Here is a 17939-nt window from a genome sequence, read left to right as displayed (position 1 = left end):
ATCAGATCTTATGCCTCAATTTTTTTTTTTTTTTTGCTTATATATCTGTTATTTTAAATAGATGTATTTTCCTAAATTAACTAATTTCATTATCTGTAGCTTCATAGTGGTTGGGTTTTTTAATTGATCTAAATGCTTGAAGCAAGAAGTGTTCATAGTATAGTTTTGCACATACAGAAGCTGGCTTATGGTAGTCTCTCGACTGAAGGTTTATTTTGAGCCACCTTTTTTGATCATTCTTAGATCCTTATCTGTTCTTATCATATAAACTCCATTAATACATTTTTGCTCAGTCTCAGTTTTACTTTCTGAATACACACCTTTTACATTATATGAGGAAATCAGCTTTCCTTTTTTCTATTGAACATGTTTGCTTGAAAGTTTCTTGTAGCTCCTGTAGCTATAATTGGAAAAGCCTTCTCTGTACAAAACCATGTAATAGGTTGAATTAGGCAGGTAAGGCTTTTTTTTTACTGCTTCTCTTCATTCTGTTGTATCAGGATGAGCTCTTATTTGTGTAATTGCAGCACTTCATTTAAATTTATTTTTGTCTGAGTACTTTTTGTGCTCTTAGTGAATTATTAATCCTGTGTTTTCTTTAATTCCCCTCCTCCCACACTTCTTTGCAGGTATTGAAAGCAAGTACTTTGGGCTTTTTCAAAGCATTAGTTCCTAGTTTTTTTTGTGTCTTCAAGCAGAAGATAACTCACTTAATTTGTCTGTCTTGTGCTTGCCAAAAAGCATAGCACTAGGAAGTACAGTACATCCTGTGAAAGTGTTCATCTCTTGTATCCAATTTAAATATTAGAGGATTTAATAGTGTGGTTATTTCTTCTCCAGGAAGTAAGACTACTTACAGGGCTTGAAGCAGAACCCTTAATTTATATGTGCCAGCATTTTTGTCGTACTATCCAATTAAATTGTTTAGAATTGTGGTCTGATGTTAAACAGAATTTTTACTTTTGGCTCATAGATAGAAACAACTACCAGTTCATTCAGTGGAGGGTGTGTGTAAATACATATAAAATTGTGTGTATATAGATGGTTTTATATATTTATATACAGTTCAAGCTGCAAGGCTTTAGCTCATCCTGGGGAGCTGACTGGTGTGACACACTTGATGCAGATGTGTCGCTGCGTAGACTGTGGGACTGGGTCTGCTCAGCTGCTCATTACTGCTCATTGGCTGATGATTACTGCTTCCCTTGCTCTGTAAGTAAAGTAGTTTGTAGGGGCACTCTCTAACCCACTCATTCAAAAGTAGCTCTTGCCACTTACTTAAGTTGTCTAAACGGACAGGTTGATTTCTTGCCTGAAGTGGGTTAGGGAATGTGGCCGTGGCCTGTGCTGCTGGCAGAGCTGTAAATTTTGGCAGGAAGAATCAAGCAGCTGGGACAGTAATGCTTTTGACTGGCATGGCTGTTCCTAGGCTGTTGCAGCTCCATCATGAGCCACATACCAGATGTGCGTGGTGCTGGCCCAGTAGCATGTGCTTGACAGGGTTGCATTTCTGCTGAATTAGCTAGAGCACAAGATACCAAGTTTGTATTAGCTTTATGCCCTTTGTAGGATGCCAGATGACACCTGGCATGAAGTTAAGAGGAAGGCTTGCAAACAGCTCTCAGGTCATGGCTGCCCATGATGTAAAACTAGCTCACTGACACTTGTTTGAATTAATCTGATGGTGGAATAAGTGTTAGACTGGATGAACACTCTCCATCTATGGAAGCAGATGTTTTACACCAGAAACCCACTTAGTGTTAGGTCTTTGCTATATAGCACAAAACACCCAACCAAAATCACCCCCTCCCAAGCAAACCCAAATCCTGCCATGAGCCAGTTGTGCAGAGTATTTTATCCTATATGTTAGTATAGGAGAATTAGCCTACCTCTTATTTGTTCAATTAATTTAAGGTCAATGGAAATGTGTTCAAACTGAAGTTACAGTTACACAAATTTTGCACTGCCTAAATTGCTCTAAAATTCTCAATTGACTTTAAACTGCCGTAGCTCTTTTTGTAAACAAGCCTTCAGATTAGGGTACTCCAAAAAGACCTAGGTAGAATAAACAGTTGTTCCTATGAGAGCAAAAAAGAATTATGCTTTTTCCTACCTACATAGCGTGCAGTGATCTTAAAATATTTTGTTGCAGTAGTCATTCTGAGTGGTAATACCAAATGTTAAGAGTTGAATGTGAATGTTTACCTTTAAATGATTTTAGAGTGTGTATAGTAACTCCTACCATATTTTGTTGCTTGGGTTTGAGTTTTCTGTAGAGTTTTTTATTTACTAGCTTAAGTCAGTCTGTGTTTTGCTTCAGAACATTTTAGGCTGTTGTGCTTGCAAAATGAACACAAATTTGCAGCTGTGGGTTTTGGATACTGCTGGTGTCAGCAGTAGCTCTGAGCTTGGAGCAGTTCTGGGTGCAGGCAGGCAGGAGAAACATTCTGCAGAATCATGTCTTCAGCTTTAATGGCTAGATCCTGATGCTCCTCAAGACAGGTTGGTTCATCCCATCTAATTGCTTGTCCTTACTTTCCAAGCTGGAATTCACTTCTGTTTTCCTTACTTTCTGAATCATGCCCTTTATTTGAGCACACCAAATCAAGGGAGACCCTGCTTTTCAAGCCTCTTCTCTGCCTCCCTTGACCCAAGGCTTGTTGTCCCATGATGGACTGGGAGAAAGGATTCTTCTGCAGGTTGGCCCTGGTATGGGGTGTCACTGCCTGCAGGGATGCAGCTACAGACACACTGGACATAGATGTTTAATCCTGTATTTGACAGGAATGCAGAATCAGTTCCTACCTTCTCTGTGCTGCAGTTTGGGATTCTCAGTCTTCAGAGTGTTGTTACGTTTTTGTGTAAATAAGACTCATGTACGTTGTTATTTTGCCTTCTGTATTTAGTAATGAATACAAAAATTTTGCTTCCTGAACATGAGTTTTGAGAGCTTTCGCCAGATGTGGGTTTCAGATCTGAACTTCTAAGTTCATTAATCAATTCATCATTCATCAATATAAATAGTATTGCTGTTAGGATAATTCTGTAAGTAGACTACAGAATATAAAATGGTATATTTTACAGAAGATTAAATTATTCTTTTTTTAGTAAGTAAAGTTTATTTAAAGCTAACTAAGGCAACAGAACTTTGAACTGTTATTGCCAGTACTACTACAAGTTTTTTTTCTATCTCTATTACTTGAAAGCAAGGAAAACAATTGAAGAAAAGCCTAAGCATGCTATTTTAATTTTTAGGTATGAGTTTGCCTGATGTGTGTTTTCCATGAATTTTTTTTCTGAGAAGTTTACAGCTGTATCTTAGCAGTAACAAGAATTACTACTATGTTATAACTACTGCTATTTCTATTTTTAAATTTTAATATTGTATATATGGCATATCTGCTAGGGATAATTATTTTTAGACCTACTGTTAAAGTGAGATTTTGTATAGGTTTTCTATTTGCTTAAAAAAATTAGCAGCTTCTAAAGGAAACTTGGAGTCCGCTGATCTTGTTTACTACTATTGTTAATTTCTAACTAGGTTTTTAATAGATATTACTGCACCTTCTAGCTGTGTTTTGTCCAAGCCTTAAATTTCTACAGCAGGAACTAAGTTAAAGGTTTTGTTCAGGCAGGTACATTTTTGTGGTTTTGGTTTTTTTTTGGTTTTTGGTGGTTTTTTTTTGGTTTTTTTTTTTTATGTTCAGATGTTCATTTAAATAGTTCAGCAACACGTTGCTCCTTCTGATTAAAAAAAAAAAATGGGATTTGACCTTTAAAGTTGTTTCATTTCAGATAGTTAAGTAGAGTATTTGAGTCCAGTTTACCAGTATACTTTGCTTATATTTAAGATACATTGAGGTTTTTTGGTTTTTGTATTGTATTTTATGTGTAGGGTATTTTGTATTGTATTTCATGTGTAATGAGAGGGTGTAGAATGTTTTTTCTCTAGTTTGTTATGGAAGCAAGCCCAGCTAGCTCTTGTTTCTTTTACCTCTCTGTAACTCTTAGGTCCATAGTTTAAACCTTAACCTATAATACTCTAAAAATTAATTTTAAACTGTTTTCTTTTTAATTTTAAATTGTATATGATTGTGACTAATTGACTAACCCAGCCTTTAACCCTTAACATTGTGTTAATCACAGACTGCAGACAACGTTTAAATTCCATGAAACTAGGTTGGCTCTGTCATTTCTTTCCTTTCTGGGTTCTGGATTTGCAATTATTCTACTCAGATTTTTTTTTTTTTTTTCTTAGCCATTACATTCTGAATTACTGCAAAGTATTTAATACCATTTGGAATTTTCATTGCTTCAGACCTCACTGAATATCAGCTACCTTTTGCATGAAAAATAATTTAATCAACAAAATACGTATGCTTGTTTGACGTACACCCCTTAAAGTCATAGCAAACTTTCCACATATCATCTTTCACTATTTACAAAGCAAGCAGATTTCCTTCTTCTGATTCAAGGTCAATAAACTGTGTGGTACATCAGAATCTTAGAATGGTTTGAACTGGAAGGGACCTGAAAGATAATAGAGTTCCAATCCCCCTGCTGTGAGCACCCAGTACCTTCTACCAAGACCAGGTTGCTCAGAGTCCCATCCAGCCTCACACTCCAGGCTTGTGGCATCCACAGCTTCTTTGGGCAACCTATGCCAAGGTCTCACCACCCTCACAGTAAAGAATTTCTTACTAATATCTAATCTAAACCTGCTCTGTTTGAAGCCATTCCTCCTTGTCCTGTCACTACGTGCTCTTCTGGAAAGTCCCTCTCCAGCTTTCTTGGAAGTCCCCTTAAAGTACTGTAAGTGCACTTAAAAGTGCTGTGAGATCTCCCTGGAGTCTTCTGTTCTCCCCACTGAACAGCCCTAGCTCTCAGCCTTTCTTCACAGGAGAGGTGTTCCTCCACTTGTCCTTTGTGACTTTGCTCCAACAGGTCCATGTCCATGTCTTTCCCATGCTGAGGACCCCAGAGCTGGATGCAGTTTCTGTAGGGGAAAAAAAAAAAAAAAATCAAACCAATTCATGTGCTTTGGAACGCTTGTCTTCAGGTGAAAAATGGCTTCATACATGATGGCATTATTTGAGTAAAGCTCATACAACCCACTGTTGAGTATGTGGCTTCATGTGATGGATCGCTCCTCTGGTGGTGGTGCTGGGGTGGACAGGTGGATCAGTCTAGCGCATTGCTGCTGCCACAAGAGACTGTTGTGCTCCCACTTCAGAAGACCTTTCCTGTTTCTTCCTCTAACTCAGCTGGTGTTGCAGCTCCTTGGTGATCTGATTCAGAGCACTGGGATGGCAGGGTTTGTTTGTTTATTCAGTGGATATGATTCCAAGTGTAGTGGGCTGACCAAGGGGATCAGCAGGCACAGCTTTGAAGGCTGCATAAGCATGTGTGGAAAGTTTGGGAAGTGGAGGGGAGAGAGTGTGTTCCTGAAGAATGCAGTTGCAACCAGCTGTCCAATTGCTTGCCATCTTGACCACTGTTGATCAGTGCTATTTTGCTAATTTCCCAGATAATGTTATTTGAGCATGGTACGTGTTATTTCACAGTGGCATAGGACACTTTGTGTATCATTCTTGAAGTACAGATAAAGCAAACACTGACTCACTGACCAATTCAGAGAATAACCTGAACTGTAATTTAACTTCCCTAATTTAATGGGTGCTCCTTGCATTTGCTTTTTTAACTGTAAAAGAAACCTGTTTTCAGTTTTAGATAATATCCCTACAGTGTACAAGCTTCCCCTGTGAAAGAAAGAAAACTTTGGACTCCAGTCCTCCATGTTCAAATGGTGTATGGTGTGATATCTCTTGTATTAGAACTGGAAAATATACTTGTATAACGCTGCTAAGTCCATCATAATTATGTAATTTATTTCTGAAGCAGCAGCTTAAAATTGTACAGGTATTTCCAGTGGAAGTGTAAAACATACTGGCATGAACTATGTGTTTTGAAGTACCTAGGAATGTTTTGTTTCAAAGGTGATACCTATATATATAATCCTAATGGTACAGTATTTTTTCAACCATTTTTAAGAGCGCGATCTAAAGTTAATATCAGATTAGAATAAATAAATATTTGCCTGGTGCTCTCAGCTTCTTACCTCCAGATATAACTGGTTTTCCTAACCACTCATATTCTTTGTAGATTTTAGGCTAAGGAGCAAGGGAAACTGTAAAATTCATACTCCAGAAAGTTTAGTTTGATCTGCCAGTTAACAAATCAAATCTTTTAATCTTGCCCTCCTCAGAATGGCTTTTATGTTCCCTCTTGTGCTCATCCCTGTTTGCCCCCCCTCTCCTTTTGTTTTTTCTCATTGCTTTATATTGAATTGACTAAGAAACTCAGGATTATTTTTTTCTTGCAGAATGGTTCTGCTTAGTATTGTTTGACTAGCAAAAATGGAACTTTATTGAGCATTTAATGCAGGACAAACTCTAGCACCCTGCTGAAGGTTCAAGAGCTTCCTATTGTAGCTTGGTAAGAAGATCTGGATTGTCTTTGACTTTGTATATATAAGGTTAGCTAAAGTTGGAGATTCCATCTCTGGTGCTTCTGACTTAGAGCAGTTGTATTACTGTGGTGGATTGTGGCCAACATGTTAAGAAATAGGTAACAATTAATTAAGTGATACTCTGGCTAACATAATGAATGAAATGTATCATTCCTAAAAGTATCTTTTGATTTTTTTTTTTTAAATTCACTGTGACAAGAGAAGTCCACAGTGATGTGTGTAACAAGTACACTTAGAGCAGGCAGGTTCTTCAGTTCCACTTGTTAACTTCATAGCAGTGTGCTTCACTGACTCAGCAGTCGGATGTTTAATGATGATTCTTGTTTATCTGGGTCATCATAAGTGTATCTTGAGAGCATTCCTTTGAAATGCTCTGGATGGAAATAAGGGAATTATTTTTTTGACCTTACTTGCATCTTGTATCAGCTGCTGGGCAAAGCCAAATTAAACGTCTCACATTAGAAATGCTTTAGTGCATTAGCTGGGTAGTGACACTAGGCACATACAGAAGCTTTTCACATATAGAAGTTTGCTTGGAATTCTTTGCTTATCATACAGTACATTTCTCTAAGAGTGTTTTGGCACGTGAGTTCTAGAGGGGTAGCTAATTTATTTTTAGTTTAAATGGAGATACTCTATAGTAGTTGGCTGTCTTTAAGTCCTCTTGGCTAATTTGCGTTCAGAGATTCTGAGATTCTTCTTGGTTTGCCTGCTGTCTGGCTGGATCTCAGCTGTTCTTTTGTAAATTATTTACTTTCCAGTTTTGTTCTTGCCACATTCCTAGCAAAAATAGGGAATTTAAAAGAATAGAGAAAAATTAGTTTCTTGCTCTTTAGCAACTGAAGCAAATTCAAGTGTTTTATATTTGGAGTGTGGAAGCAAAATTAACGTCTATGCTATGGCTTCTTCCAAGAAGTGTCAGAATATTTCATTATCAGTTTTTTTGGCTCTTGTCTTAACAGCTGCTGTATTGTAACCTTTGGTTTGTTATTAAAAAGCCATGTTTCAACTGTGCAAGTGTATTCTAGTCACTTATTTTTGCAAGGAAATTCATATAAAGGCAAGTACATGTGTATTAATAAAATCAGATATTTTAAAAACTAGGATTTCTATTAATGACTTTAGAATGTTCCATGGTACTTAACTTGGTTTTGGAATAGATAAAACAGAAGGACTGGGTAACATGGAAGTTATAATGATTCCCAGTATCAGGGGAAAAAAAAAGTGTGGTTTTTTTTTTGTTTTTTTTTTTTTTTTTTTTTTTTATTCAGCTATAGTTAGCTATACTTCTGCTAAGGGTCATCTATACCTTAAGAAAAATACATATGTAGGATATCTTTTTGCAGATTTCAGTTGTTCCACTCAAGTACTGAAAATGTCAGTGCTGGAAAAGTTGAGGTTACTTTTAGTTTATAGTTCTGTGATGATTTTATTAAATAGCCAGAATGTAGGAACATCATGACTGCTGCATTTGGAAACCAGAAATTTAAAACCCTTTTTTTTTTCTTCCCCTCTAGATTTTCAACTGAATTCTCATCTGTCAACACTGGCAAATATTCACAAGATTTACCACACCCTCAATAGGCTGGTAATGACTTGCCATTTACTCTTAGCAAAATAGCTAGGGCTTTGGGCCAGAATATTTCATGATTGAAATCATTAAGTGATTACACTTCTAAAAATTATAACTGCCTTGTTATATGAAAGACTGTTGGGTTTGAATTGGTGAAAAGATAAGCAGTATTAACAAAATGTGAAAGGTTATACTCCAGAGGTCAGAGTGAAGTTTGAACATTGGATTTAGATGTTGCCTCATACAAAAAGCTTTCTTGGATACATTAAGTGATGGTAATCATCATAGTTACCCAGTTTCTTGCAGTTCTTCTGGAAAACATACTGAATGAGCAAGCTGTCCTCTTACACCCATGCAAAATGTGAAACAAGGCTTTTGTGAAGACTCTTTCTGCTTATGTGCTGTGTATTTACATTTGTTTTATTGCAACCATAGCTGGAAATGGTGATATGGCTTCTATGTGTACACTGCAAATTTAGTGGAAAAGACCCTGCCTGAAGAAGGGGGTAAACTTGTTTCCAAGGTTTCAGTTGGTTTTTAATCAGTTTCCTTTAGAACACATTTGTATGTTTATCCTTAAGCAAAGCCATTTCTATGCTATATGGTAAATTCAGTCTTTCTAATGCCACATTTATTGGTGGAATTATTTGATAAAATAATGCCAATTCCCAGCCTGATGGGTAGTTATTTCCACTCTTGAAATAATTTGATATGTTTTTGATTGAAAAAAACTCAAAAATCTTTATCAAATTCAATTTACTTGAACTTTTTTTGTAAATTTGCAAGTGTAACTTTTTAGGTAAATATGAGCTGAAAACACAAAGACTACAATCTTAGGTAGATGATCCTTAAGTAATTAGGATGAATATTAATATCAAGTAAAATTTAAAAATAGTACAGAAGAATCTTGTTTAACTGTGTCATTCCTGTTTCTTGCAGAATCTGACAGAGGACGTTGGTCAAGACGATCACCAGACAGGTATTTAAAAGGGATGGAGTAAAAATAGATTGAAACAATTTAAACACGCTTGATTAAACAAATCTCTCTAGCATAACTGAAAATGATGTTTTAGAAGGCTAAAGGAGTTTTAGGAAACAAGTGCCTGGGTTTCTTACTTTTTTCCAAAATAGGTGTTTGTGCTTTTAATTTATTAAATGATGAAGGACTTGAACAGGTTTCAGCAGTATCTGTAATTTCACTGTCTCTTAGTTTAGAAGACTTAATGAAAAATTTCTCTCACTCCTGGGACTCAGCTTGTTGGGCCACAAAATATCCATGTTCTTACAGTGTTTTGAGTCTTGAAAGAGCATTAGTGAGAACAGAGCAGAAGCAAGACCTCTTCTGGCTGTTGTGATGCCTGTGACCGAGTTTAAATGCTGTGCTTCAAACAACCCGCTTTTTTCTTGGCTGGCTCTGATGCAGGTTTTTTCTGTTTCTTGTGCAGGCTTTCAGTCAGTGTCTGAGTACTATCTATTTATGAGTTCATATCTGTGTTTTGTTCCATAAAATGTCATAATTTTTTGAGGTGGTCTTCTTAGGTGCCTGGTACCAGCTTCCTGCCATTCTTGATTTGTCTGTATTTGAGCTTTGTAACTTGATGTTTTGCAAGAATTCTTACCTCCTTTTGCACTGCCTTCAAGCCCTGATCACTCACTCAGCAGAAATATTCTTTAAAAATGACCATGTCTGTCCTATGACCTGACTCAAAGCTTTTTCACTATCCCAGGATGATGGCTATATTTGCTGATGTTACCTTGAGCATTTAGGAGAGTGGAGAGAGCTGTCAGCTCCTCCTGGAGATTTCTGGCACACACTTAAAAATCTAGCACGCTCTTAGCCTAGAGCAATGAGGAGAGATGCATAGACTGCATTGCTTGGAATTGGACAGAACTCACTTAGGGATTATGCACCCTCCTCTGTACAGCAGCAGGTGACTTTGTTTCATGCTTGAGCTCTTACCCTAGCCACAAAAGGCTTCTCTGAAATACTTTCCTTCAGTGTGGTTAGTGATTTGATACTTGAGATTAGCTCATTATGTAAATTAAAAGCCTCTGAAAAAAAGAGGTTGTGACTGTCCATATTAATTAATGTCCATATTTTAGAACTGATGTCCTCTCCCATCTTGTGATGGAGACTTGGAATTTTCTCCTGTGTGACCCAGGTGCTCTAAACTGAACAGCTACGTACTGATTTCATGTATGAAAATGTGTTATATAATCTTTGTTTCCTCTTGATCACCAAGACCTGTTGTGAAGCATTGAGGTAGTCCCCTTCTGTCACTAATCAGTAAGTGTTGATGTACTTTGAAGTATTTGGAATTTGTCTTACCTGTTGCCTAGCACTTCTGTCATAAAGTATAAGAAATTAGCCTTGGTGCTCTCGTTACCTCTATTAGGAGGTAATGAGAGCACGTTACCATCAGTGTCAGTATAAAACTGTTCATCAAAGCCAGTATCCTCTTGCCTGCATGCTGTTGTTTGAATTAAGCTGTTTCAAAAGTGTGAATGTGCCTGTTGAATGAGTTGGGGCACAAAATCCCACTCAAGAGTGCAATTTTTTGCAATAGTTGTAAAAGAACCTTTCGAACTAGAAAGAAATATGAAATGAAAACCAAAAGTAAAAGTTGATCATACCAGGTTCCCTCTTCATCTTCAGCTATTATTTCCACTATTTCATATGCTTCTGCCCTATTTTATGTCTCCTTGTAAGAAGAGATGAAGCCCAAATGTTTGCATAAGTTTCAGGCGTGTTTAGTTGAAATGTATGTTTGATTTGACTCATATGAGGACAAATACACATTTAAGGAGTTATTTTGGCCATCATGAATGTAGTACAGTGAGGTCTCCTGTTTCTGTTTTGTATGGGACTTGACACTTCTGAAACGTCTTACTTGGAGACACTCATGTAAATCTATAGAGGTACTTTTGAAAATTGCTTGATTTCAATGTGCCTGAACTTTTGGTATTTCTGTTTTCCAGTAAGAAGTTGTCAAGACCTATTTTGTTGCATAATTTCTAGAACTGTATAGGTGCTGTGAATTTGAGATTCTGTGTCTAGAATTAATTTGAAAGTCAGATTAAGAACTGTTGCAAAAGGTTTGAGTATTGCCAACCCCATGTCAAGGTTTTTTATAGTTCTGAGATTATTTTAATACTAAGTCTTCTGGCCCAGGCCTTATCCTTAAGGATTGCTATTCATTTTCTTATAGACATAATTAATAATCTGGATTATTGTCATGACATTGTGGACTTTGGTTTTGGGATGACTTAATGTATGCATATCTAAATTTGACTGGGATTTCTAAAAACTATTTAAAAAAAAAAATCTTAGTTTTAGGTTAATATTTATTAATGGTAGTATTAACTTTTAAATAAATATCACATTTACTTCAAAGCAGTTGTTTCTAAGATAACAAAAAATGTCTTGGACATCTAAATTACTTGAAGCAAATTGTATCTTTTCTAAATATTAGCCAGATTTCCCTTCTGAAACCAGGCCTTAAAACATCAAAGAACTACAGGGAAGTGGCAGTTTCAAAATTCCTTCAGTGATTTGAAAGCTAAGATGGATCTTGTTTCAAAATTCCAGGCCCCTACAATGATTGTAGTCTCACGTGCTATCATTCAGTATGCATATCTGTCTGAAAAACAAGATAGACTTCAAATGTGTCATGGGCTTTGCTTTTTCACCTGTTTGTAGGTGTAAGAACATCAGGCTTTCAGATTCTGTAAACAATTTTTTTCTTTTAGTATGTATATGCATTAACTTGGAGAACTCACATTTGAAATAATAGTTGTTTTTATGTCATAACTACAAATCTCGCAGCTTGCTAATAGCTTAAAGTCATGATTTGGTAATTAAATTGTGATTTACTTATCCAGACTACAAAGTCTTTAGAGGTATGCTTCTTGTTGTCACCTGGCTTGTTTAAAACAGTGAGATAATCTCTTCAACAAAAAGGTTTCATTGCTGTTCGTGAATCTTTGGAGGGGGAGAAATTGCTTTTGCCTCTGCTGTTTTTTTCTTTTGTTAGATTAGAGAAGAAACCCCTCTTGAGTCCAGAGTAATTCTGTAGTGTGGAGTTCAAGACAGAGAAGATGATTTTTCCTTTTGCAACAGGATTGCAAGTTGTTTAATGTTTTGATGAGTATGTTAGTTTTCTCATCTTGTGTCTGAAAACTGATGATTGTTAACTGTGCTTGTGGTCATTTTGTTGGTCATTATTAAGTGATCTGCTATATCTTCCCAATTGCTTCAGCATTCAAAGTTTCTAATTATTTTTCCTTTGAAGCATCCTTCTACTGAAGCATCAGAAGAGCAGGATTCCTCATAGGCTTTAGCTAGAGAAGGCAAAAATTCCATGCCTGTAAATCATTTCTGTGAGGACACAGCTTGTAGAGTTCTTCTTTATTGACTTTTTTTTTTCCTTTTGTTTATTCTGGTTTTGTTGCTATTCTAGGACTGTTCCTCCCTCGTGGGTTTTATTTTATATATTGTTTTAAATTTCCTAGGGTGAATTTTAGCTCTTGAGTTGATACTTCCCTTTGGAAGCTTTGTCTCCTGCAAATTTGGAAGTATTCAATAGGATGTTTGGCAAACAGCATTTAAACTCGACAGGCTTTTGGCTGGTGGTGGTCTATTCAGCAGCCATTTGGAGGCTCTACCTTGCAAATGCTAGCTTCAAGTGCCAAAAAACCAGTGAGAACTAGTAGGGTTCTGCCTATCTTGAGTTGAGGCCTAGGAGTGAGAAACTTTGAAGATAATCACATCAGCAAAGCTGCACTTGGTAAGTAAAATTCTGTCAAATTTGCATGTAGTCAGAGGTAGCTGCATGTTTGTTTGCAGATAGTCAGACCTTTGGGAAGTGAAATTAGTTGTACATTGCTAGACCTAAAATTGCATTTAGAATTAGAAAGCTCTGTGTAGGAAAGGTTAATATTGCTATTTAGTGAGCTGTATTGTAAATTAAGAAATTGCAGGAATTCAAAGTAAAAAAACCAAACTGATAATTTTTAGCTTTATATGAAAATGAAAGAAATATTCTGCTGCTGTTACAGAGAAGTTATAACTGCCCTTCAAATTTAATACACCAATTTTAGTAAGAAAAGAAATGCTTTGAAAGTAAAATCCTTACACTGTGATTTTAGTAGTTTAGAGATTATTCAACAGCTAAAGCCTAGTGAAGACTTGCTCCAAAGCTCAGTTATTAAGTCTCAGAAAGCATTTACAATATGTGTGTCCACTTGGTGTCTGTGTGCTGTCAGTGTGTGAGGGCGGTGTATGTGTGCATTTAATAGCCACCTACCTATTTCTGAGCTGTCTCTATTCTTCCCTCTTCTGTCCCTTTGAGAGCTGCAACTAGATACATTCAAACCAAAAAGGATACCAGTTTTTCATGGGAGTCATTGGAGAAACTGTGTTGTACTGAATTCTGTGATCAGTTTAAGCCTTCAAAACAAGTTCACCAATCTTCTTTAAAATATCCTATAATTTAAGGAGGCAAAGAGTCCAAGCAGGAATTCTTGAGTTAAATTATTTGGTTTGTATGGGGTTGCAGGTCTGATAAAATGATTTCTCTGTTCTATAACTGCTTTATTTTACTTTTATTTATTTTTATCTTTTGCTCTGCTGCTTTTTTTCACAGAGGCCTTGCATATTTCTTTTCACAATCAACTGACCAGTAAACTGCACAGATTTGTGGGGGGTGAGGGGGATGTATGGTTTTTTTTCCTTGCATTTTACCAGCATCCAATGCCTGTGGCCATCACAAATTGATTTTTACTTTTTTAAAAGAAAGGCACTTAAAAACAATCCATTTGCTCTCAAAGGAATGAGATAGCTACAGGTTATACTTAAGTAAATGCGTAAGAGGTGTTCACTATCGCATTTTCATTTATTAAGTTCAGTGTGTGTCTTAAGTCTGTTGACTCTTCCTAGCCATCTGTTGAGTTCTGCTGTCATCTTAAGTGTTTTTAGTCTGTGTAGGCTTACAAAAAATACTTACTGGCAGAGTCTTTAGAAATTTGATCTGAAAGATAAAGTATCACAGGTTCAATGACTTCTGAGAGTACAGTTTTTCAGTATCATTAATGTGCAGGCATAATCAGATGGAACAAGTGACATTCAGCAGGTCAGGTTCCTTAGTTTGTTTAATTTGTAAAATGCCTTGGGTGTACTCTGAATTTTTTATGGTCTCTGGCTTACCTGTTTCAAATATATCTGATATATCTGTTGAGAAGAAATTAAATACTATTGTCATTAATTTCCTTTTGTAATGTATTCTAGACAGTGCTTCTAGAAGTATGTTCTTCTGACACAGCCATTATGATTTTTTTTTTGTGGTAATAGTTTATGGAGCATAATACTTGCAAGTTTTTTGACGATTAGTTAAATTGTAATTTGAATTTACAATGCTTTTAATTCTCTTTCAGAAAAACAGTGTATGGCCATATTCTCCTGGGACAATAATGGGGAGGGAGTTTTAGGGTTAAAATAAAAAGAATAGAAGAAGAATTTTTTGAATTGGAGAGTATTTCTTGAACTAGAGATATTAATTTTCTTCTTAATAGATAGAAATTAATATAAAAATAAGACCAAAGAAGGCATACTTAGTGCAAAAGCTTTATTAGTTGAAACCAGATTTGTTCATCTTGGTGTAAAAACTGGGTTGAACATCTTACATAATACTAGAGAAATATGAACCTAATACTAGAGAAGCATGTACATTCTTATGGGTTAGCGTTTCTGTGCATGTTTGAAATAACATACATGTAGCAAAGCCTATGAGGCTGTAAGGATCCTTACATGTGTTTCTCCTATAACAGGAGAGAGCCTTTCAAAGATTCGAAGAATAGGTAAGCAAAAGATTGCTGTCAGTATTTGTTGGGAATTGGGCCTCTGATTTCAGTCTGTTCCCTTGGTGTCAAAAAGCAGTCAAAGTTTTATTGCTTGCTTCTGTGCTGTGATGTAAGATAAAAGATTTTGTGGGCATCTTCACTGAGCATAGCTAAACTTGGATGCTGTTGTAGCAAAGAGAAGATAGCTTAGGAATGCTGGAGTTCTTAATGTTTTCTTGCAAATTTCTTTGGCATCGCTTTGTGTCTGGATTTTTATACCTCACTTCTCTCTTCCTTTTCTTTTCAAATTCTCTGTGTAACACTTAGAGCTGTGATAGCTCTTTGAGCTGCTCTTACACACATCTTTCTCAGGTGTCACTGTGGTCTTCAGCATATGAAAGTAGGACAAAATTGTGCCCGGAGTGTTAGCCTACTGTTTTCATGAGACAGCTAAAGCAATTCAATGACTTGCTGTGGTCAAAAGGGTTGGTCCTCTGCTCTTTCTTGTGCTAATGAACAGAAAGTTGTTATTCTTTTTTCCTTTGGTTAATTATCTACAAGTTTGGTGAGCTGGATTGGCACATGGAAGAGTTACCAGAAACATAGGAGTGTGTAGCTGAGAGAAGGGGATGGAAAGACTGCCACCTGATTGGCATAAGCGTCTTGAATTGGCTATTTCCTACTTGGGGACCTTCATTTTTTGGGAACTGTTCAGTCCAAATAATATAGCCAGCCACTTGTTTTTTTTCCCTGGTGGTTGCTGAATGTCTCTTCCTGTCCCTGCAAAAAAAAAAAAAAACAAAACCAAAAAACCTCCCAAAAAACCTGAAAAGCCCCTCTCACCAGAGAACAAACAAAACCTTTCCTACCTCTTGCTCTCTGTACCACAAAAAAAAACCCCAAAAAATCCTTGGGGCTTGAAAATAAAGGGTTCTGTTTTCTAGAGGTAGGTGTTCACTCACATCTGTATTTCAAAAGGCAATGATTAACTCGTAGAACTTGTTATTTGAATAAAAGACTAAAAATAAGGATGACTTTTTGAGGACCTAAATCTTCAGGATAGTGTCAGTTCTTGACTGCTGTTAGACTGAAGTGCTACTGCTAGTGCTACTGTACATTTTGGTATGGTACTTTTGACCTTAATGGAAATCTGGTCATAGGACACCATGTAAAAGTGAGATGGATTCTGCAATTGAAAGGAGAGCATTTCTTTTTTAATTTTTAAATCCCCTAAGTTCCTTCCCTTTCCTTTGTAATATGTCTATTAGTGGACACAGTTTAACTGGTCTGCAACAGTTTCATTTCTTTGTGCTGGTGTTTTTAATTCCCTCTGTAGGAAGTCTTCGGTCTTGCAGTTCATCAGACTGCTTTAGTAAAGTGATGCCTCCAAGGAAAAAGAGGAGACCTGCAGCAGGAGATGATTTATCTGCTAAGAAAAGTAGACATGATGGGTATGTCACCTTACCATGAGCTAAGACTGATGGAATATCTAAAGTTGAATAGCTGATATATCATGTGTTTAAATACTAATGGAAATAATATTGAAATTTACTTGGTTTCTCAATGTGGAACCATGGCTGGTGATTGAACTGTGGGATATTGATAAGTATATGTAGCTTCAGTTTCATCTCACCTTTGTCTAGACATACAAGAAGCATGTAGGGAACTTCTTACTCTAGTTGCCAGCTGTGAAAATATGTACTTGTTTGTTCAAAACCAACCTCTAAGAGATACAGTAGTATTTTCTCATATACATGCATAAGGTCTGGACTGGCTATTATCAGTCTCTAGCCTGTCAAAAAAGTGAATGTAGTTATGGTCCACTCAACTCTTGAAATCCTGGTAGTCTCTCCCTGTTACGTTGTGATTTGATACTGAACATATAAGGGGAAAATGCCCAGGTAAAGTGATAGCCACTGGTTCAGCGTTTGTTGAGGGGCTTCTCACTGGACAGCAGAAGCCAAATAGGTTATAGACAGTGCATGAACAGTGTATTCTTTTGGCCTGAGGTATTGGATAGCTGAGACCTCTGCAAGTTTTAGATTTCCAGTATGTGTAGTGTGTTGAGTCATTCAGACACTATTGAATATGCTCTCTCTGCAAGAATCACTATTTTTGTGGACTAAATTCAGAACTTGAGGCTGTATAGAATTGCACACTCCTGCATGATAGATGTGGGACTGTTCTGATGTTGAAAAATAGCTTATACAACTAGAAAGTTTGCTTGGCACTGCATCAATCAGTAGAATTTGAGCTCTGTTATATTCATGTATTACTGATGTCTCAGAAAACACATGCTTCCATAGCAAGTACCTTCAGGGAGGTTAAAAGAGACATTTTTCTCCTGTCAGCCTGAAGTCAGGCTGGGTACTCTCCTTTTTATACTCTAGCATGAGTAAGAAAAATACTGGTAGCCAAATTAAGCCTCTGATCATGCCCCTATAACTCCATTGTGTTTAATAGGGTTGCACAACTGTAACTGCACTGGAATTTATTAAATGATCTGTTGAAGAAAGAGATTTCAACTCTCTTTCATTGCTTTGTAGCACTAACCAGAACAAAAAAGCCATTCATGCTCTTAATATTTTTTGTTGTTTTTCAGAAATAGTGAAATATAAAAGCTAAATAGTTGATAGAGGACATTGCAGCTTATTCAAAGATAGGCATACAATGTGGAAGCAATACAAGGACTGACCCTTTCTAGAATATAGAGAGGTTCATAAAACTGAACTCTACCTACCTTAGCTAAGACACTGATGATAGAAAAAAGCAGCCCCCTAAAAAGTAAGCTTGCCTATAAGTAAGAAATAATGGTTTGTGTAATTACATAAGAAAATTATAAAAACCTGATTTTTTTGCTCTCTGAATACTAGATATTTAATAGTTTTTAAGAGCTTGTTGCAAATGTAATTTGAAGGATTTTTTTAATATCTGCCTCTGAGTTTATAGCTAATGGATCTAGTCTTCATTTTACTGCCATGTAAGTCTTTATTAAAAGGA

The 17939-nt window shown here is 36.5% G+C and overlaps 1 protein-coding gene across 3 annotated transcripts in view; it reads left to right on the top strand.

Moving 5' to 3' along the window:
• DCUN1D4 (defective in cullin neddylation 1 domain containing 4) overlaps positions 1-17939 on the top strand; it is a 42311-nt gene that overhangs the window by 1656 nt on the left and 22716 nt on the right. The window contains exons 2-5 of one of the 3 annotated variants that reach the window (XM_053975974.1): positions 8047-8117; positions 9042-9081; positions 14928-14957; positions 16276-16390. In XM_053975974.1, coding sequence (XP_053831949.1) covers positions 8047-8117; positions 9042-9081; positions 14928-14957; positions 16276-16390 — 256 coding nt within the window. Of the gene's footprint in view, positions 1-6382; positions 6496-8046; positions 8118-9041; positions 9082-14927; positions 14958-16275; positions 16391-17939 lie in introns of those variants that run through there. The other 2 variants (XM_053975975.1, XM_053975976.1) reach the window with 2 other exon arrangements.

Source organism: Vidua macroura, chromosome 4 (assembly GCF_024509145.1).
Source record: "Vidua macroura isolate BioBank_ID:100142 chromosome 4, ASM2450914v1, whole genome shotgun sequence".
Taxonomy (NCBI): Eukaryota; Metazoa; Chordata; class Aves; order Passeriformes; family Viduidae; genus Vidua; species Vidua macroura.
The sequence above is the reverse complement of the archived record's forward strand: the minus strand, read 5'-3'. Positions and strand labels throughout refer to the sequence as shown.